This window comes from Lissotriton vulgaris, chromosome 3_1 (genome assembly GCF_964263255.1).
Source record: "Lissotriton vulgaris chromosome 3_1, aLisVul1.2, whole genome shotgun sequence".
NCBI classification, from domain to species: Eukaryota; Metazoa; Chordata; class Amphibia; order Caudata; family Salamandridae; genus Lissotriton; species Lissotriton vulgaris.
The window spans coordinates 1,396,232,184-1,396,254,038 of record NC_141689.1 but is presented as its reverse complement, the minus strand read 5'-3'; the positions used below and the strand labels follow the sequence as shown (position 1 = coordinate 1,396,254,038).

General features: G+C 46.6%; 1 protein-coding gene across 1 annotated transcript in view; it reads right to left on the bottom strand.

Moving 5' to 3' along the window:
- Positions 1–21,855, bottom strand: part of FRMPD1 (FERM and PDZ domain containing 1) — a 1,126,186-nt gene that overhangs the window by 366,965 nt on the left and 737,366 nt on the right. Inside the window, exon 8 of the mRNA XM_086961871.1 lies at positions 2,552–2,677. Within this exon, the coding sequence (XP_086817997.1) occupies positions 2,552–2,677 (126 nt within the window). The remainder of the gene's footprint in view (positions 1–2,551; positions 2,678–21,855) is intronic.

Here is a 21,855-nt window from a genome sequence, read left to right as displayed (position 1 = left end):
CTAATTTATCAACCGCTTTCCCGATTCCTCTTACATTTACTACTAAGTAGTACATTTGCATGTGTGAGGATCTTCTCATAGAAAAGAAATGAGAGGTGGAGGTGGAGATTTACATTTATAGATTTGTGAATAGCATTTGTAGCACTTAACCCCTTCGACGCTCATGACGAGCTCAGCTCGTCATGAGTTACGCCTGTCGTACGCTCATGACGAGCTGAGCTCGTCATGAACCGCTGGTTTTTTAAAAACTCAGCACACAGCGGGAAAAGCCGCCGTGCGCATGATGCTAAGTAGAAGTGCTGTGGGACTACTAAAGTGCTCCAAAATTACGTTTCTGAATAGGCCGCTATAAAATTTTAAAAAACAATATATAGCTGGACGGGGATCATTCTTAAGCTGAAACAGGTCCTGACATCTGACAAATCCTTTCACAAAACTCCATACATTTCTGAAATGTATGAAGCTGCATGAGATGTTCCAGGTAAAACAGTCACTCTGTGCATACACAGCCTGTTTAAGTCATCAAGTGCATTTGTGAATGGCTTAGGACAATATGTAGGGTGCCACATAGATTATCCCTTATTGTTGCCAGACTATTAGAGATATTGACAAAACTTGATTCAATCACCCCAATTTACATTAGTGGCTCTTTATAAAAAATATCACAAGTTGCTGTGTTGCGCCAAAGGGTGAGAGAAAAACAGCACCAAGTCTACTAGGGTATGGCACTGTTTTTCTATCCCCCAGCACCAGGGTTGCACTAGGACAGAAAATAGACTTGGGCACCAAAATAAAATTGGTCCCTATTAGTGAACTACGCAGCTAGAAAAGTGGCTCTTGTTTGCTAATTGGGGCAGTTGTGTTTTGTGAGGTTTGGAAGACTGCATTGATTTGAGCTTGATGCAGGGAATGTTTATTTTAATATCAGGGAAATTAGGAGTAGAAACCAGTCAAGTAGACCATAAACAGACCTAGAAACAGCCAGAAAACCTGTCAATACACTGACAGTCCAGCCGGCCTGGCAGTGTGCCTGTCCGAACCTGCCCAGCACTGACACACTTTAGGCAGCCATGCACAAACGCGCACACCCTTGCAAAATGGTACATTGGTGTGTACTTTCTGGCAAGCATAGGTTTTGTTTGAGGAAAAGGATCCTTTCAGTAAGAAGACTATGCTTTAATGCTTTTCTAACTCTATTTGTGTGCAGTAGAGTGCAGTACACATGTAAAGTTGGAAAAATGTGGAGACTTTTTGTGACAAATAGCTGTTCACAAATGTTAGTAGCTAGAGGTTTAAATCAAACCCCATGGGTGGTTGCATTGAACCCCTGTGTACGTCCCCTTTATGCAAAGTAACACACAGTAGCGCATCCCACTAGATTGGGCTCATTTTGGTAACTTTCTAACACAAATCACAATTTGTAAATAAATACCACTACAACACTTTCCACTGACTTTGAGCCACTTCTGTGAAACACACCTGATTCAAAGTGTTAGTAAACATGGGCCAACATGAGTTGGTGAAAGGTGAAGTCTGCTTATATTATGGGTATCTCTGATATGACTTCTAATAGGTAGATGGTCCATGGACTGTTTAATTTGTAGTCATTAGTTGGAGCCATATTCTGAGATAATAACCAGAGAGGTCTGTAGTAGTGAGTGGAAAGTGTGGAGAAACCATACACATTGGAGTTGTTCAGGAGCTTGCAGTCGATGTTGCGGACTTAGAGGTTCAACAAGATGCGGTTAGATGAATAGAGTAGTACAAGTTGCGGCTGATGGGGTATACGTTAGGGGCTTGCCAATGTTAAAAGTTTACAATGTGAAACATTTCAATCAATTTGCTTGTAATAACTCAAACATTTTAGCTGGTAGAAGAGCTCACACCTGAAAGCATTGAATAAACTATTACAAGTAACCTTCTTATTATGTGGAACCAACAAGCTTTTCTGTTTGTTTTTCTGTGTGATTTCCAAATATCTCTTCCAGTTTTTCTGAAGTGTATCAATATGTGATGTTTCATGACCTGAGTCAGAAGTAATTTTTAACTGCCCCCCAATTTTTATATCCAAAGTCTCTCCTGGGCACATCATATTGGTATATTGTTTCTTGAGGGTTACATCCTGAAATAGCCCTGTGCCGTGGCCTTGGAGGTGACTCAACACTGGGGAATGCAGTTTAGTGTGAGAAGGGAAAAATGTCTTCCGACAAACTGAAGAACACTTTTCGACCTCATGCAGCACGGCTTGAAGTAACATACAAGTGACATTTGAATAAAAGCATGAAATAAATATTGTAGGGTCAATGTACTGAACTCATTGTGTTAGATTTATTTAGCATTATTTTGATTTTCCCACCAATTCAAATTATAGTGTGTAGCTCTGGATCTCCACAATATCATAGACAATGATCATATGTATGTGGATGTCACCCAGCTAACACCTTTATTCTATTCCCAGTTAAGACCTCATTAAGCAATTGAGCATTCATGGACAGTACTTTTATATCAGCAAATGGTCTGCAAATGATGTACCCCTTTTCTGTTTGTTTACCTGCTCAATGAGCTCCTCTTCATGCAAAAGGTATAGTTTGGCGATGTTGTACTGCTCTTCCAGTGCCAAGGCAAAATGTTCTATGCTGTTGATGGACAGCTTCTCCTTCAGTGTTAAAATAATATCCTGTAAATGAACACAGAAAAATATATCATTTAAATACAAGAAGAGAGAGAAACAAGCTAAACAGCTACTGAATTAAACTCTCCACTAGCCGCAGCCTAACACATAATTTATAATTAACAAATCCTCTATAATTGGAATTGCTTGTTCAAAATATATTGTAATGCAGGTGGATGTGTGAATACTGTCTGAGAATTCACCCTAAACAAACAAACATAACAGAAATATGTAACAATGGTTTTTAGACACGATAGCCTAAGGAATTACTTCACAACAAATCAGAACAAGGTCAAGATAGTACCAGAACTACTACTGACTTCAGCAGAGACAGGTACAAGATACAAATCTCCATGGAGATTTGAAAAACATAGCTGATGGGGTTATCCCTCACTGCAGGGTCACCCCCAAACCTTTTGCCTTCACCTCTCCTGTTCTTGCTGAACTCGTTTTTGTTGGACTTAGGAATGCTGCTAGCCAGTGCTAAAGTGCTTATGCTCACTCCCTAAAACATGGTAAAATTAGCTTACATTTGATTAGCATATTTCCTTTACTTATAAGTCCCTAGTAAAGTTGCATACCATATACCCATGGAGGGTACATTAAATGCTACAAGTGGGCCTCCACACTTATTTTGACACCCACTTAAGTAGCCCGTTAAAACATTCCCTAGGTCTGAAATCAGGGACAGAATGCAGTTTTAAACTCCCAATTCGACTTGACCAAATAACCCCCCTTGCCAAGACTTAAACTCCCCTTTTATTTCATAAGTCACCCCTAAGGTAGGCCCTAGATAAGCAGTATGGCATGGTTCATTGTAATTAAAAGGTCAGACATGTACTTTAAGTTTTACATGTCTTGGTAGTGAAAAACTCCTAAATTAATTTTTCACTACTGTGAGGCCTACCTCTCCCATAGGATAACATCAGGCTGCCTTACTATATGTAATAAGTCCTACTTTTGAATGTGAACAGGTAAACATTTCATGTTTGGTTCCTAAGAAATTGTAATTTAAACCCATCTTTAATGGTTAAAGTTGGATTTTAAGTTACAATTTTTTAAATGCCACTTTTAGAAAGTTACTGATCAGGCATAGTGTGTATGGGAAGACGGATGAATGTAGTCCGGTCTCCACTTGTTGAGTAGTTACACCTAATCCGTAGGATCTGCACGTATGTTGGACAACATAAACTAGGGGCCTGATGCCATAACTGATTCCCGACACCCAGCAGGATATTTTGGCCTAGAGACCAGCTAGCTCACAGTGCCACCTTAAGCCTCCCTAACCTTACCAGGGTGCGAATGGCTTCTGGTAACCACTGAACATGACAACCCTGACCCCTCAGGGATCCTGGAACAGTACAGAACCTTTTGCTTAGTCACCCGTGCTCACTTATTCTCAGATAGGTATAACGAGAATACCCAGTGGCACGTTGTCAATATATTTATTGAAACAATCTTATTCTTGTATAAAATATGTGTGCTGCAATGATTAATAGACAGAAGCAGTGAAAAGTGATTACAAGCACCAAAAGCGTAAATTGTAGATATTGTTCTACCATGGTGCTAAAACAGTGTATATATGCAGGCCTATAAAACAAACAGTAATCGAGCGTACTCCAACTTTGCGAAGCCTACTCTAAGTGTACCTAGAATGTGTGTAGGTGTGGAGCCAAGTATTCCCCCAATGGACGATCCAACACCATTACCTGATGGGAGAAAATGAAGGGCCCCGTCTTGGTCATGAACTGGACACCCCTCAGGAAATGTCAGACCGCTGAGTGGTGAAGTCTCTGCATGCAAGGATCCACGGTGTCAGCTGAAGTGCTACCTCTCATAATCTATAGGGATGCTCATCTTTTGTAATAGAAATCAGCCGTGTGATGTGCATACAGATTAGTGATGTTATGGATATGTAGATAGCCCTGTTGCCTCATGGATGAAGATGGAGATGACATTTATACATAGTGCGAGAAGAGACCTTGATTATGATGTTCAGGGCATTGTCATAATGTTGAACGAAGCTAGATGTGTAAACAAGTTTAGTTTCAGAGAAACAAATTCAACATTGTTGCGCACACAAATATGTGCAAAAGAACACTGCTGAAAAATAGGACAATGTAAAAAATAAGTTGCTTCACTACATGGGCCTAACCCTGGAATATAATACACTCAATTCCTGAAAGCAACCCACTTAAATTAAGTTGGGCCAGAAGCAAGTTAGATTTAACAGCGGCACGGGCCACAGCTTGAAGAGGGACTCCTTCTGATTCATGCACATTCACTAGAGGAGTGGTGACGGTTTGCCTTCCAAGTATTTTGACAGATGCCATCTGAACTTAAGTACATAACAGCTCTCAGTAGAACCTAGAAACATAGTTACACGTTTGAAAAGCGTCGACATCTGTGCAATCAACAAGCACTACAAAGTTGCACTGAAATCAGGCAGGGAGTTCAACATGTTGATCTAATTCTCCTGGCTATGTAGCTTCTTTATGTTGAGGTGTCCACGCTTTGGGGACTTTTTTGGGGTTGTATGACCCTTTCCAAAATTCATGGGTTTCATTCAGATGTGTCCCAAGGAAAGTTGTCCAGGCCTCTTCTGTGTTATGGGATTCGATCCCCTGACTTCGCTCACTGATCAAACTGTTGATCTTTTGCCAAAACTGCGCGGTTATTCGTTTTGGCATCGTATACGAGTTTTCCCCAGAAGACCTCATCAGCTTCTTTGTTGAGTCGTCAGATCAGTTTTGTGCGAATATCTTTTAACTGTCTCAGTGCTTGACGTGCAGAGGGTTCTATCCTTACTCTTCGGAGAGTATGGTTAATCAAGGTCTTTAACTTTTTTTGCTGGGTGTTGCTTCTAAAATTTTGATGGTTCTTGTGTTTCAAGACTTTGGCCGTTCCTTCAGTCCTTACATTTTCTTTTGTTCCGGAATTGTCTCGTAATATTTTTGTAAACAGCTACCAACTCTCAATTAAGTCTGTTGTTGCTATTTGTGCCTCTCCTAATACTTGTTTGGCTTTGGATAGGAGACTTTGTGGGTCAGTGGTTTTGCACTTTGTCCGCCTTTCATTTGTTGAATATTCTGTGCCTAGTGTGTTGGTGGTGGGGGGGCTTAGTATTGTGGGAGCCTCAATCATGATTTCCTGAGGGAGGTGGTTGCTGTGGTCCATTGAGCCAATATGGAAATCTCTTGCCCTTTGATACAGGCTGTGAGAGAGAAATGTTAAGTCAATTGTAGAGTTAGCCTTAGTGCTATGAAATGTATCTGCTTGGGGGCGGTCCCCTGAGAATCTACCATTGAGTGCTCGGAGACCCAGCTCTTCTAGTGTTGCCAGGAGTATCCTGGCTGCTTTCGAGCTTCTGCCGCCCAAGGTGTTGTCTTGGTGGCTTGGCTCCCAAACAAAGGGATCCTCATCTTCAGTAGTATCTGAGGCTAAATTGCTAAGCCTATTTAGATTAAAGTTCCACTGATGATCAGGCTGTTGGTTTTCTCGGGTTTTAGCGATTTTATAAGTTCTTCATTCAGCTGCTGTGCTCCCTTGGTTTTTCCCAGGGGTGTAGATAGAGGTTTATTAGAACTATATCCTCTTTTTTGTTCTGCTCACGAGATGTGAGTCGCAGTGCTTGCATTGCGCTCGGAGGGGCTAGCTTGTAAGTCAAGGGCACTACTGCAACAATGGTCTTTAGCAAGCTGTATGTGGCAAGGCCTCTCTTCTTGTGGCCAAACAATGAGCTCTGTGTAGGCAGCATAAAGTTCAGGTTATAGCCCGACGATGTAGGTGGAGTATCAGACCAGGTTTCTTGCAGTGTGGTGATGTCAAATCTTTCCAAATAGATGTTTAATTCCGAGTTTGTTAGCTTGTATCCTAGGCAGTTGATGTTCCAGGAGCATAGGTTGAAGACTTTAAGTTTGTTCCCGGCTTTGGCTTTGCTTTGCCATTGATTTTTGGTTTTAACGTTTAGGGACCTGGAGAGCCAACTCCTGTCTTGCGAGGTTGGGCTATTATTGGTTGGTGGTCTCTTGTTAGACTGCTCTCGGTGGACTAAGTTCTCAGGTGTGTTACTCCGAGCCCCTCGTAGCATTGAATTTGGATTGGGCTGTCCGTTCACTTTCTTTTGCTGGCTATCAAGGGCCAGAGGATCCGGGTATCTTGGTTTTAAGAATGGTTGAAGCTTTATTCCCCATGAGTTAAACTTTGCTTGTTCTTTTAGCAGTCTCTCAGGTAATTCTGCTGTGGCTGATACTGTTTTTGTTGCTTCTACCCCTGAGTGCCCCAGCAGTTCTATAAATTCTACTGACTCTAGGTCACTGGAGGATATGTTTTTAAGGCTGTCAATGGTTTTCAGTAGGCATAATATATTACCCCCATTTAAAGTATCTGTTGTACCCTTTCATTTGTACTCCAGGTGGAAGACTATTGTGGCGGTGCCTGATTGCCCCTTATCTTGTGTTGGGCTGTTCTGCATGAAAATAGGGTCCTCCCTTAAGCCATGATGTTCCTCAGTTGTTTATACTTGTCTTTGAGCGCTCATTTTGTTCATGTGCGTTGGTTCTGATCCGGTAGGGCTTGCTGCAGTTGTGGCCCGTTGGGGGCTCCCTCTAGAGCATCTTTCTTCCTTTTTTCTGGGTGGGACTAGTAGCCTGCTTTCTTTCTTGAGGCGTTTTTCTTTCAGATGTTTTCCTCCCTTCCTGGTTTCCAGTTTCTTGTGGATTGTATTCCATTTCTATATCCTCTCTCATCTGAACCAGCCTATCTTGTGTTAGATCAGGTGTCAAGTTCACACTAGTGTTGCCCTTGCCCCAAGCTATTGCCTTTGTCTTTCTCTTTTGATTTTGTCCCTTCTTTTCTGCTTTCTCCCGTGTTTTCCAGGTTGGATATGTTTCAACGCGGTTTATTTTTGCGAGTTTTCATCTAGTGGGATTGTGTTTATAATTAGTGATGGTTGTGTTCCTCCATGCTGACTGCTATTGAGCGTCGTCTTCGTTGTGTCTGTGGTTTCCCTATTCGACTGTAGTTCTTGGGTTGACTTTGGGCTCTCCTGAGTTGGTGACTGGGTTCCTGCTAGCAATGTCTGACTCATTTCACTACTCTTTCTGGCAGAACTATCTGATCGGTTGTTTTTTACGGCCTCCCTAATATCAGAGAGGCGATTGTCCATTGCCATTGGGAGTGTTGCCAATTTGTCCACAATTGTTATGCAGGAACAGTTAGGTTGTATAAATTAAGTCTCCGCTTGCGCCCTTCTAACCAAGTTGTTCAGCTCTGCTAACTTGCTGTCAATGTTGGCGACAAATATTGACAGGGAGTTAAGGACGGAAAGTTGAAGATCCATCTTTTCTGACTGCTATTGGGTGGCATTTACCAATAGTTGCATTGTGTGCAGAAGCGATGTCCAAATATCTTCTCTTGCTTTTGATGTTTCCTTCTCAGAGTTTGGTGTTAGTTGCGCTATTGGTGCCTCCAGGCAGTTCCCACAGAGTGGCCGCTGGGTAGGACTCTACCAATTCTTCCCACTCCTCCGGGGTGAGGTACGAGGTTTCAGAATCTGTGACCTGAAATGTTATAGGTGGTGTATTAGTTAAAGTGAATGGGCTAGGAGGGTCAGTTTAGCTTTGGCTTGGGGCACCTCCTAGCTTGACTTGCTCATGTTGTTTCTCAAGTTGTTGGTCATTTGTTTGAGGTGCAAGCTGTCCCTGCACTATGGCTTCCTGTGTAGTTATTGTGTTAGGTTGCCTCCCTTCTTCCGTGTCTGTCACTGTTGCAACTACCCTCTTTCTCTTAAGTTCTTGCGTCGCTAGCCTATCCTCTGGGATTGTAGGCGTGTGCTTGCAAACTACAGGCTCTGTTTGCGTTGACAAGTCACCGTGCTGCATGTGTTCACTGTTTTGCACTTCCCCCTTGCCCAGCAGGCTGTGGTACCGAGACCCCCCAGGTTACTGCTGCCTCCATCCCTTCTTGTCTCTCAAGATTTCCGGGTGGTCCTTGTCCACCCTTTGAGAGTTCTAAGGGTTCACCATATGTGGGATAATAAAGACTTGTGGGACTCTTCTTCCAATGTTTTATTGGGACAAAATTGGGGCTTGTGATCGCATCTTGAACCTCTTTTTTGTTCTCCTTGATGCCTTCGTACCCGCAGCCAATTGGGTTTGTCTTTAGATTTGAGTCTGCCAGCTCCTGTCTGCATCCCAGATCATCCCAGATCCTGCGCAGTTTGGCTCCGTGAGGCAGTCCTTTATAGTCCCTTGTTTGGCTCTTCTTTACTTGAAAGTGCAGCCTCTTCCACGCTGTTACTCCCTTCTCCGGGGTCGGCTGAATCCTTCTCCGACCCTGCCTGTAGTTGTTGCTTTGAGGGGTTTGCCTTACTTGGTTGTAGTGGGGTTGGCATGTTACTTGTGTTGAGACTATTTAAGCAAAGGGAAGAGCCAATATCTTTAATAAATGAGAACTTTGTGTAGATTTTAGGTTAAAAGCTGGATTTATTCACTGGGAATGCATTTGCGGTCCCTCTCGCCTTAGTATCTGACAAACATTTGGGGCTTGTAGGCAGGGGAAAATCCAATTAAGTTCTCCCTCCTCGTCCTCCTTCCTTCCCTCACTCTTCCCCTTGTCTTCATTGCTGACCTTCATTAGGTCTTTCTTGAGGTTTTTATTTACTCTCCTCGTTCTTTTAAGGATTATCCTGCTCAGGTCTGTGCCAATCTGGCCATTGCAAGTCCAGTAAATGGTGGTGGGTGATGGTAATGACAATGGTAAGGGGAGGTGAGGTAAGATGAGCAGAGGAGATGTAAAAATGTGGTGGGCCGAGGCTGGTACTGAGGTGAGAACGGCCTCTTAGATGCTATCTCGGGTTGCTCTCGTCGCTGTGTCCACCCGCTGTGAGGCTAGCCTGCTCCACTGTTCCTGTGGTGCTCCTACTTGTGCCGTCTGCCGGATTGTGGTAATAGGGTGGTGGTAGTAGTGTGTAGTGGGGCTAAGTCCCAGGGCACAGGGGCACAAGGGCACAAGAGGTACACGGGGGGCTATGTGCGCTATGCGCGAGGCACCAATGTAGCACGAGCACAATGCAGTACTGACTGAGCTCCCTGCAAGGGCCGGATCGCGGGAGCTAGGGCTGGGGGGCCGCAGGGGCAAGAGATGGCAGTTACAGCAGTAGGTTTCAGCGTCCTTAGGGCTGAGCCGTACACAGCCGTACACAGTCGCGCTTCACCTGAGGTTGATTGCTGGGCTTGACTGGTGCCAAACCAGGATAAAACTGGCACGGAGGCTGAGGCAGAGCTTAGCAGGAGACCGCAGTGTTCTAAGCGGCGGGGTCTCCGTCTCCTGCTCCCACGCTACACTCTGCACTCGCTGCACTCCCTCTTGCTGCTCGTTGCACTCTGTGAAACGTGGAACTCGGGATAAGATCCAATTCTTATCTCTACAAGCTCAAATCGATGTCTGATGTAACAAATTTACAACTAAGATAGGTGGGTGAGGAAAGGGAGACAGTGTGAAAAATGTAGAATTCAATGTAGTAATTAGAATGTAAAAAGTCCAATAAGGGAAAACAAAGAACAAAAAGGCTATTAGGGAAAGTCAAAACAAAGATAACATGACCCTTTTGTTAGTAGCATCTCTGACTCCAGAAGGGAGTGAAGAAAGGATGTGAGGATAGTGTACTTGATTTAGGCTATTAACCCACACACCCTTCACCCTCTCTCCCAATGCCCCAATACACTAACTTCAGGGGGCTTAGATTTAGGTAAGCATTGACAGTGTATGTTGGGTCTCCACCGAAGTCAGATTCTCATGCCAAAGTAGTTTTGCAAAATCAGATTTCTGAATTGTTGAGTGCTAAAGATCAACTGAAGAGATAAACTCAGTACCAATGTAATTCTAACTTGGCGTCCAAATGCCGACCAGTCGGCCATGACGACTCAGGCCCAATGTAACCTCTAGAGCAGTGGTCTCCAACCTTTTGGGTAGTCAGAGCTACTTCTGGCCAGTGAAAATCGTCGTGAGCTACTGAACCAAAATCAACTCACGCATTTTTCCGAAAGACCCCCCCACGCCCAGTTTCATTGACTTTAAGCCTAATTCCATCAGAGCCCATACTGTGGTTTGAACAAAATACCCAAGACAGGCCTGACTTAAGAGTTCCCTAGAACACCAAAAGGAATGACTTTGGATTTGTGACGCTTCAAGGCATTTCAATTAATAGGTCCAAATTAAGGTCCAAAATTAAGACCTTCCAGTAATATTTGTCATTGAAATAATCATTGTAATGCAGCTCAATTAACAAACCTACATGGAAAGCGATCTTACCTTCAACGTGGAACTGATTTGTTCTAATGCTGCAAATAATCATTTGGAAACGTGCTCAAGATTCTTCTCTCCAGCTACATTTTATTGTGTTTGTAATACAGGCCTGCAGTACACATTGCATTGTTCTTCTTCAAATAATAAAAACGCTTTGCAGGGGGCTGAATATTCTGATCTGCAGCGACTTTAATCTTGGTTTTAATAATGAAACAGATTTGTGATTTCACCAGGAACTGTGACTGAACAAGTATTGATTACGACTGCATACAAATAATTTCAGTGAGAGACTTGACACTGCATGGTGTCCAGTAATGCCTTGTAATCTGGGGTGTAACTTGAGAGGGCAACTCTTATGGAGTCATTTAAATGTTCGTCAGTCAAACGTGTGCGAAACTTAGATTTTATGAAGTTCATATCGGAAAATGCAGATTCACAAAGATAGCTAGAGCCAAACAGGGAAAAAAGTTTCAATGCAGCTGCGTCGATGTTCTTAAACTTTTCTGCATCTACAAGACTCCAGAAATTAGTGTCAGATTGCCTTGATTTCAATTCAATGTCATTTTGAAGTGAGACCATCTCCATTTCCATGGTGTCAGAGTCAAGGTTCAGAAGAACACTAATTTTCTCTGAAATGTCACTAACATCCACTTCCATGAAGGGGTTTGAAATGAACATCACACAGGGCTCCAGTTGCTCAAAATCACTAAACTGGTCACTGAACTCTTGATTAAGCCTCACGAGGAGGTTACTGTATTTTTGTATGTCAAGGATCTCAGCCTCAGTTTTGTTTTCTGACAGGATTTGGAGCACAGAGGGAAAGTGCTGCATCTTTCTTTTCTGTACATGCTGTATGAAAAGGTTAAGTTTTGTTTTGAATGTTTTCACAGAACTAATCATGTTGGCTATTGTCTTGTTTTTGCCTTGCAACTCGTAGTTCAATACATTTAATTTCTTTGTGACATCTGTCAAAAAAGCTCAATCGAGCAACCATTCAGTGTTTGACAACTGTGTGGTATCTTCGGGCCCGATTCACAGAACTAACTTAAGACAAAATCCTAAACTTACTACTTTTGGTATTAACAGAAGTTAGGATTTTGTCTTAAGTTTGTCTTAACACAATCTTAAGACAGACAGACTTAAGACAGACTTAAGTTAGGATTTTGTCTTAAGTCTGTCTTATGTTTGTGTTAAGACAAAATCCTAACTTCTGTGAATACCAAAAGTAGTAAGTTTAGGTTTTGTCTTAAGTTAGTTCTGTGAATCGGGCCCTTCATTTCTAGTCTCCATGAAAGCTTTGACTTCTGGCAATCGGGAAAGGAATCTTCGCGGTATTCTTCCCCTGCTAAGCCATCGTATGCAGTAAAAAGTCACCATACTCAGCTGAAAGTTCTTCAAGAAACAATTTGAAGGTTCGGTGCTGCTTGGCCTCTGCAAGAATTGAATTAATAATTTTAACAACAGGAGTCATCACATGATCAAACTCCATTACCTTGACACATATGGCCTTTTTTTTGTGTTTTTTTTTGTGTGAAGACATTTATTGCACCTTACACATGTTCAATCACAGCTTTGCGCCTACATCCATAGCAGGCCGGCTACATTTGTTAACTGTAAATATACAATGTCGTTTAGGTTTACACAGCCCATCAGCTGACATCCATAGGACCAGCGGCGTTGCAGTGAATGACATTTACATTTCAGTGCATTGCATCTCATTTGCATGACGCATCTGTAGTCTTACATTTTATGTTTTTTAGTCTAACTTACTATTCCCTTTCTTTGAAACCTTGAACTTAAGAAAGGTGAGAACTATTACAACTTTAATCACTGCGTCACAGCATTCTCCCTCCCCACATCCATATAGACAAACACTGTATAACCGTATCCTCTTTATGGTCAGCTATTCTACACATATCACTCATTTCGATCTAATGATTGCGCCTGCAGATAATCCCGTAAATATAGCCAGTAGTCCTTAGGTCGGGATCTAGTAGGCAATTCCTCCTCATACGTTGTCAGCATTTCTCGGCAATATGTTAAGTCCTCTAACCAGTTTTTTATTCTCGGCCCCGTTTTACCATTCCAGTGTAGTGAAACTCTCCTTTTTGCCATTAGTAATGCGACCACACAAAACGTACGTTTCTTTGCCCTAAGCTGCGGGATGAGACCCAACAAACAGACTTTGATCATGCAGTCTAGTTTCTCCGCAATCATTTCGCTAATTGCCTGCACCACCTGCAACCAAAATCTCGCTACTGAGTTACATTGCCATGCTAGATGTAAGAAGCCTGCGTCATCTTGTTTGCATCTTACACATCTAGAGTCTTCTCGTAACCCATACCTGTGGAGCCGTGCAGGTGTATAGTACATTTGGTGTATGTATTTATAATGGATAATTCTAACATTTCCATTCGGTGTTAGCATGCTGGTAAGTGCACATGTCGTTTCCCATTCTTCCTCTGTCAGCGTACCATCCAACAATGTGCACCATTTTTCTCTTACCCCCTCCGTGTTACCCCCAATGTCCCTCTGTAAGCTTGTGTACAATCTTGATACTAGGTGCGTGGCTGTGGGTGCTGTCAGGACCAATTGCAGTGGAGCCAAAGTCTGAGGTTCTTCCGGAAACGCAGTACAGTGTTCTTTTATCGCTCTTTGGAGTCTGTAGTAGTTGAAGCTGAATAGCAGTGTCGGATGACTAATGTACTTTAACTTATCTAGTGATTGAAATACTCCTTCTTTGTACAGGTCTCCCATTGTGTCAATACCCGCTTGTCGCAATTGGTCCATGCCTACTTGTTCTTGGGTGATAGAAATGGCTGGGTGATTAGCCAGTGTGAGCGCTGGTGCATACAACGGTAATTTGCCTGCTTTTTTGCCCATCAGCCTCCATGCTTCAGTGGCTGTGTTCACCGGATTAATATCCCTCTCGTGCAGTCTTGGCCGCTTGTGTGGTAATATGTTGGCTAATGGGATTGGGGCAGCATCTCCTGTTTCCACCGCCACATGGGTCAGGAAGGGTATCTCATGGTACCAGTAGTGTGTGAATTGGGCCTGGGCGCAGAGATAATAGAGATAGATGTCTGGGACCCTGAAGCCCCCCCTTTCACATGGCAGTGTCATCACTTGCAAGTCTAGTCTGGCCTGCTTGCCCGCCCATAGTAGGCTCAGTATCAATTTGTTAATGTTTCGGAACACCTCTGCCGGTGGTTTGATGGGGATGTTAGCAAAAAGGTAGAGGACCTTAGGCAGTAACACCATTTTTACGATAGCCGCTCTATCCGCCAATGACAGTGGTATTTGCAAGTCTGTTGGTGGCTAAAGGGTGATGATGACACTGGTGGAATTTCTGCTGCTACCTGCAGATTCCCTTTAAACTATAGGGGTTACGTTCGTTTCGGGGATTCCCAGCATGTCACTAGTACTCACTGTCCAGTTTAAACCATGGCATTGAGGGTAATGGAAAGCTCTGTAGAGATGGGGAGTTTAAAGATGGCAAAGCCTTCCTAGTCCCCTTCATTATGTTTCTAGAAATCAAGGATATACTCTTGTCCTCTTTGGGTTCACTAAAGCCAAGGTAAAGGTAAAGAGCTTTCAATAATTCCTACCTCTGCTGGGGGCAAGAGCAAGTTAAGAGATTACATCCCTTCCACCCCCTAGTTGCACAGCTATCCCCAGTCATGAGTGAAATATCTAATGGGTTTGTTGTACATAATTGACAGTCTCCCCGGAATTCCAGGGATTGCTCTATGTCTGGTGATAACCAGACATAACATGGGTGGCAATCTCTACAATTACTTTCAGGGTCTTTGGTGGTGCAGTAGCAATAGGTGGATTTGGGCTGGAATGAATCAAGTCTGCATGAGAGGTTTAGCTCTTTATATATTTATATAACATTTTAAGGGAGAAGGGTGTAGCCTCCTCCTGCCAAACTTCTATTCCCATCCACCATGTACCTGGTTCAGAGGCAGATGAATGCAGAATGTCCTCCTAGCCACTCTGTTCTCTCATCATCCTCTCCTGCCTACATTCCAAACATATTTGAGGATGCCATTCTAGCCAAGAAACCAGTCTAGATAGCAGGGTAATGGTTGACCCTTTTTGCTTCTGCCTGAATTTCAATTAATCACAGAAGTTCAAACTTGGCCGATAGCATAAATAGATGAGAAGGAAGAACTCACTGTGGCATTATTAGGCACACAGGGTTCCCATAACTCCTTAGCATGTGTAGATCTAGGACTATTCTCCACATGGTACATGGACTCTGTGTACCATGAAGCAAAGGAGCAATCTTTTCTGGGATATGATGTAGTGTCCGGCCACACCCTTTTTCCTGCCAAAATTGATTTTCATGACCTCCTTTACCATTTATCACATGTTCCTAATGTTACTTTTTATTCGAAAATTGATTACACTTCTTCCGGCGCGAGCTGGAGAACCCTGCCCAAGCCGGAGAGTACGGCCCAGGTGTGGAGAGTACAGGTCGGTGTGGAGATTCCGGCCCGACTGCGGACGTAAAGATACAACTCCTAAATTACATATGTGAATACCAAAGGTCGTAAAATTAGACTTATGTCTCAGATTGCCTTTGTGAATTAGGCCCTCCGCAATTACATATGCTCAAAGGAATGCAGCAATTATGCAGACACACAACTGATCAGGAGGCACAGTTCAGCATTAGTGTCTGTCAAAGAGCCAGCAGCAATTTCGGGCTGGATAACCTCATACTGATCGCACATAAAATGTTGATTAAAAGTCGATGCGTTGAGGGCGGCGTGGCCAACGACATGGCCGGCTAGGACGTGCACCTCCGCAGCTCCCGGCGAGCTGCCTTAATCCGACGTCTCTAACCTGCTCAAAAAGTCCCATTTCTACACCAAAAGGACTGCGAGTGACCCAAGCCACACAGGGGTCTGAATTTGAAGTACATCGCAGCCAGAACCGGGAGAAACACGGTCCGAGAGTCGAGGCCGGCTAGGACGCCTGGCTCAAGATGACGGCAGGGCCCTGAGGCAGAGAAGTGAGCCCAGAGCTGCCACGTAACGGAGGGAGCAGGAGGCCGGAGTCGCCGACCGGAGCATGGTGCCTACCAGTCCTTGGCCCGGGCAAGAAGTAAGGACGGGAGGGGCGTTGAAGAAGGGTCCCGGGGCACTCACGGAAGCAGGAAGCGCCGAAGACGAGAAGGCCAGCTCTGCGGGCCGGTGCCCGGTTCTGGAGGAGTCGAGAGGGTGTTCTGGTGCTCTGGGGCATGGCGCTGGAGGACGCGACACCACTGCGCCCGTCCACATCGGAGAGACCGTGATGCCCGGTAGTGCCTGGCCCGCGTTGGCAGTGCGGAGAGTTGGGGCCACCGAGAACGGCACTGGGGGGCATGAAATGGAGGAAGGCGCCTGAAGCGGCTGAGCCTGACCCCGGGGCACATACTAGAGCAGCAGCACGACGGAATAGGACGGCCCCTGCCCTGGCCCATGCCAGCTTGACACACAGCATTCGCATCGGAGGGGGATGCCATTACCAGAGGTGAGGGGGCCCACACACCGAAGCCTGGCACAGGAAGGCTGGACCTGGTACGCACTGGACACGCTGCCCTTACACGCGGGATAGGGAACCCTAAGAGTCCGGGGGAACGGCAGAGAAAAGGGTGTTAACAGGACTGTGTTGGTGACAATTGGGAGATGCTGAACTGAGACCCCTCGCCTTCCCTAACCCCCCCCCCCCCCGCTCTCCCCGACGGGCTTCCGGCGCTGGTGAGGGCCTGGGGCTACATCGCAGAACAGCAATAAGCCCTGAGCCAGAAAGAGATCGCGTGGCATCCGCCAAGATGGACAGGTGGAAAGGGGCGAGTAGAGGGAACGGCACTGTGTCTTGGCCCACAGGGATGTTCGAAATGGGGAAAAAGGAGGCGAGCGCCAGGACCCCAAGACAGGGGACCCTGGACCGGTACGCCACAACTCAGCCCCCTACGGAGGTGGTGCCCTCCGGCTCCCGCACGGACATGGACCTTCTGATGGGAGCAATCCTAGCTTCCAGGGCGGACATACAGCAGTCCTGGGCAGTGCTGGAGGTTAAGATTGGGGAGGTAGGCTCAGAAGTCACTCTCCTAAGACAGGACTTCCGTAACTTGACGGAGAGGGTCACCACGGCGGACACGAGATTGGGGGAAGCGGAGGACTCAATCATTACCCTTCGGAAAGACATTGCGAAACTCCAGGCCTCTCATCGCCAACTCCTATGGAAGGTGGACGACGCCGAAAATATGGCCAGCTGCAACAACCTAAGCTTTGTGGGCTTTCGAGAAGGAATCGACGGGCCTGGCTGCTGAGAACTTTCCAGGCGGCGCAGTTCTCTAATTGTTTTGTGGTTGAATGGGTGCATAGGGCTCAGTTGGTGAAGCCGCCAGAGGGCGCGAGGCCGAGGCCAGTCATTGCACGCTTCCTAAACTTTGCAGACCGGGACATGATCCTGCGGGAAGCTAGAAGGATGGAGGGGATATGACTGGAGAATGCACACATAACAATATTCTTTGACCTGGTGAAATCAAAATTGAGAGACCTCCATATGAAATATATGCTGCTCTTCCCGGCGAAATTGAAAGTAATTTACAAGGAAAAAACTAACTTTTTCACCCACTCGGAAGATGTATGGCAGTAGCTGGAGGAGTGCCCTCCGCCCCGGAGACCAGAGACAGAGAGGAGAGGGGCAGGGGCTGAGATGGCTGCCAGTGGACTTCAGTGGGGGGCGGCCGAGGACACAGAGACGGAGGAGCTTGAGGGGTAGAGGACGAGTGCAGACGACGCCATATCCCCACCACGGCGCGTCGGAAAGACAGAAGTGACACTCTGCATCAACCGGAGACGGAGGCACGGCTAGATCGCGGTTTCGCTGCTTGGAAAGGACAGCCCACTCTGAGGGGGAGGAAGATGCTGGGGGCCGCTCCTCCGGAGGAGAAGAGGAGGAGGTGCAGTCACTGCACCCTCTGGTGACAGCCATCCGAGAACTGGAGCAAGATGCGACCGGACAGGCGGAGGACTCGAGGAACGTCACCCAGGACTCACACTCTTAAACCGGGACTAGATGGGCAACAGAGATACCAGCTCTAGTCGGGTGGCACGCAAGTTGATTCCACCCCCTTTACCTATTGTTTTTTCTAAACTGTTGTTTTGACTTTGTAAGCAGGAGCAGGAATAGTGGGTCTGTTCTACATGCCTTCTAGATAGACTGTAAGTGCTGGTTGGTGGGGGGTGAATTGTGGGAGGGCGACCGACCTTCTCCGCTGACAGTCCTATACTCTGTGTCTGTGGATGATGGGACTGGAGGGGGAGTGAGGTGGGGAGGGGGAGGTGGGGGGCGTTGTTTTTGCCTTGAGTTTGGGGATGTTGAGGGGTGGGGGGAGTGTTGGTGGGAGATGATGGGAGGCCGGAGAGGGGAGGTGTCGGCAAGGTCACGCACGCCAGCGTCCAGGACGCACCACTAACACTGAGTTTGACACCACATATCGAGACTTAAGGCAGGATGACGGATGAACATGTAGAGGCAATGCAGGACCTGGGAGGGCTCACGATATTAACATGGAATGTGAATGGTCTAGGCATTAAGTTTAAACGGGCCTAGTGAACGTATATATCAAAAGAGTGGGCCCCGACATCGTCCTGTTACAGGAAACGCATCTTCAGGGCAATAATTGCGGCTTCCTGGCTAGAGGGCAATACAAAGTTCTCGCACATGCAGGTTTTAAGAGGGGTGACGATAATGATCAGGAAGAACCAACCATTCCGGGTGGCGAAGGTATGGACAGACCCGCAGGGGACATATGTAGGAGTGAGGGGCACTTGGAGAAGGAAGGAATACACAATTGTATCGGCTTATGCCCCCCCCAAAATTGCAGGCAGCCACACTGAAAGGGGTCACAGATATCTTACTTAACACGTCCAATACATTACAGGTGTTGGGGGGGAGGATTTCAATGACGTGTTGACCCCGACGTTAGACAGAACTGGAGATAGGACCAGGGACCAATCCCGACCCTCCTCTCTATCATGATTGATACCCTGGGAATAAAAGATGTCTGGAGGTGGCTACACCCAGACGACAGGGCCTATTCCTTCTTTTTGAGCACACATTGGGTCTATTCTAGACTAGACTATATTTTCCTTGCACGACATGTCCTGACGAGAGGCGATTCAGTGGAATACAAAGCAAGGGGGATCTCAGACCACTCGCCCCTCCTGGTGAAGATGGGGAGGAGGGGGGCCCAGAGAGGTGGAACGTGGAGACTGTCAGCCTGGGACCTGCAGAACCCGGTTATATTGAAGGGCCTTAGGGCCGATCTAAAGGTCTACGTAGCTGAAAATGAGGGGTCGGTCACGTCTAAAGTGGTCTTTTGGGAGGCCTTCAAGACGGTCATGAGAGACAGGGCACAGAACAGGCTGGCAGAAGAGACCCGGAAAGGCCAGAGAGAAATTGAGGAGTTGGAAGCCCACATACTGAAGCCATGGGGACCCCTCGTAAGTTGATAGATAATCAATGTCAGTATAGGGATCTAGAAACGGGGGAGGCCAAAACGCAGGCACTGGTGATGCTACACCGTCTGTACAATGTGGGGGACAAATCGGGTAAACTACTGGCATGGTTGAGCAGGAAAGATAGAGATGCCCGGTGGGTGGAACAGGTATGTGACGCACAAGGGAACCTGACGAGGTCAGATGTTCAGGTTGCTGAAGCCTTTGCAGAGCACTGCCGACTCTTCTATGATGCACAAGACTTAGGGACCCAAGAGGACGCTCTGCAATATATGACACACTTAGACCTCCCTGTACTGGATGTTGGGGACAGTGATGATTTGGAGGCCGACATCACGATAGATGAAGTGAAGGCGGCCCTCGCTAAACTGCGTGCAGGAAAATCAACCAGCCCCAATGGATTCCCGGTGGAGTTTTTTAAATGAACAGCAGATCTGCTGGCACGCCACCTGCTGGGACTCTTTGAAGGGGCGGTAAAAGAGGGGGGTTTGCCTCCGGATCTCCGCATGGCTACGATAGTCCCGATATATAAGGATGGTAAACCACCTGATGAGTGTTCGTCCTATCGCCCTATCTCCCTTTTAAATATCGAAGTGAAGCTATTGGTCACAGTGTTAGCCTCCAGACTGAGAAGGTTCATACCGGCTCTGGTCCATTTGGATCAAACTGGGTTCCTCCCGGGTAGGGCCACTAGATTTAACTTTAATGGACTCACAATTGGCTACAGGAGGTGGGAAAGAGATGAGACCCTCATTGGTTTCTGTCGCTTGACGCTGAAAAGGCATTCGATGCGGTCCACTGGCCTTTTCTGGAGGGAGTCCTGGAGCGACTGGGTCTTGGTACGAAGTTTAGGCAGTGGATGCGACTGCTATAAACGGACCCTAGAGCCAAGGTTAAGGTAAACGGGGCCGTATCAAGGGACTTCCAAGTGCTACGGGGGACCAGACAGGGGTGCCCCCTATCACCCTTGCTCTTTATGCTGACGATAGAGGTACTTGCAACAGCAATTAGGCAAAATGCAGACATCAGAGGTTTTCGGCTGGGGCAGCATGACACAGGGGAGGAAAAAATATCCCTCTACGCGGACGACGTCCTCCTTTACATAACACACCCGGAAACAACAATTACGGCACTGTTTACAGAGCTTGAAAGATACGGAGCCCACGCAGGCTACAGGATAAACTGGCATAAGTCAGTTCTGTATGATCCCCGGGGACAGGAACAATGAACGAACCTCCCAGAGAGGCTACAGACAACTGGTGAGGGCTTTACGTACCTTGGAGTGTTTGTGACACTAGATAGTGGCCGCTCGTATGACAAAAACATTAGACGGATAGTGCGTAATTTTATAGAGGATGCGAGTAGATGGCAACTCCTACCCCTTACACTCCTGGGCCGTGCGGCCATGTTTAAAATGATGATGCTGCCCAAGCTCCTGTACGCATTCCAGAACGAATATTACCCCCTTCCCCGTAGGGTGTTCAAGGAAACGAATGCAGAACTGAGAACCCTCCTGTGGTTAGGGAAGCAACCCCGGATAGCACTCACGACCCTACAGAGGCACCAGTACAGTGGAGGGATCTCACTTCCTATTATCAATCAATCAATCAAGAAATTTGTATAGCGCGCTACTCACCCGGAGGGTCTCAAGGCGCTTTGGGGGGGGGGGGGGGGGGGGGGGTCCGCTACTGCTCGAACAGCCAGGTCTTGAGTTGCTTCCTGAAGGAGAGGTGGTCTTGGGTAAGACGGAGGTGGATGGGGAGGGAGTTCCAGGTCTTGGCTGCCAGGTAGGAGAAGGATCTTCCTCCCATGGTGGCTCTTCGGATGCGTGGAACGGCGGCAAGGGCGTGGCTGGTCGATCGAAGTTGGCGGGTGGGAGTGTAGAAGGTCAGGCGGTTGTTGAGGTACCTGGGGCCTAGGTCGTGGAGGGCTTTGTGTGCGTGGGTGAGGAGGCCGAACGTGATTTTTTTGCTGATGGGGAGCCAGTGCAGGTCTTTCAGGTGTCCGGAGATGTGGCTGTAGCGGGGGATGTCCAGGATGAGTCGTGCGGAGGCGTTCTGGATGCATTGGAGTCTTTTCTGCAGTTTGGCTGTGGTTCCGGTGTAGAGCGTGTTTCCGTAGTCCAGTCGGTTGGTGACAAGTGCCTGGGTGACCGTCTTCCTGGTTTCGGTGGGGATCCAACGGAAGATCTTTCGGAGCATGCGTAGGATGTTGAAACATGAAGACGAGACGGCGTTGACTTGTCTGGTCATCGACAGGGTGGTCCGTTGGTTTGGGTGCGCTGCCTACAACCGGGGGCCACCAGGAGTTGTTCCAGGCAGATGGTGATTGTCCAAGGATGAGGACGTCTGTCTTGTC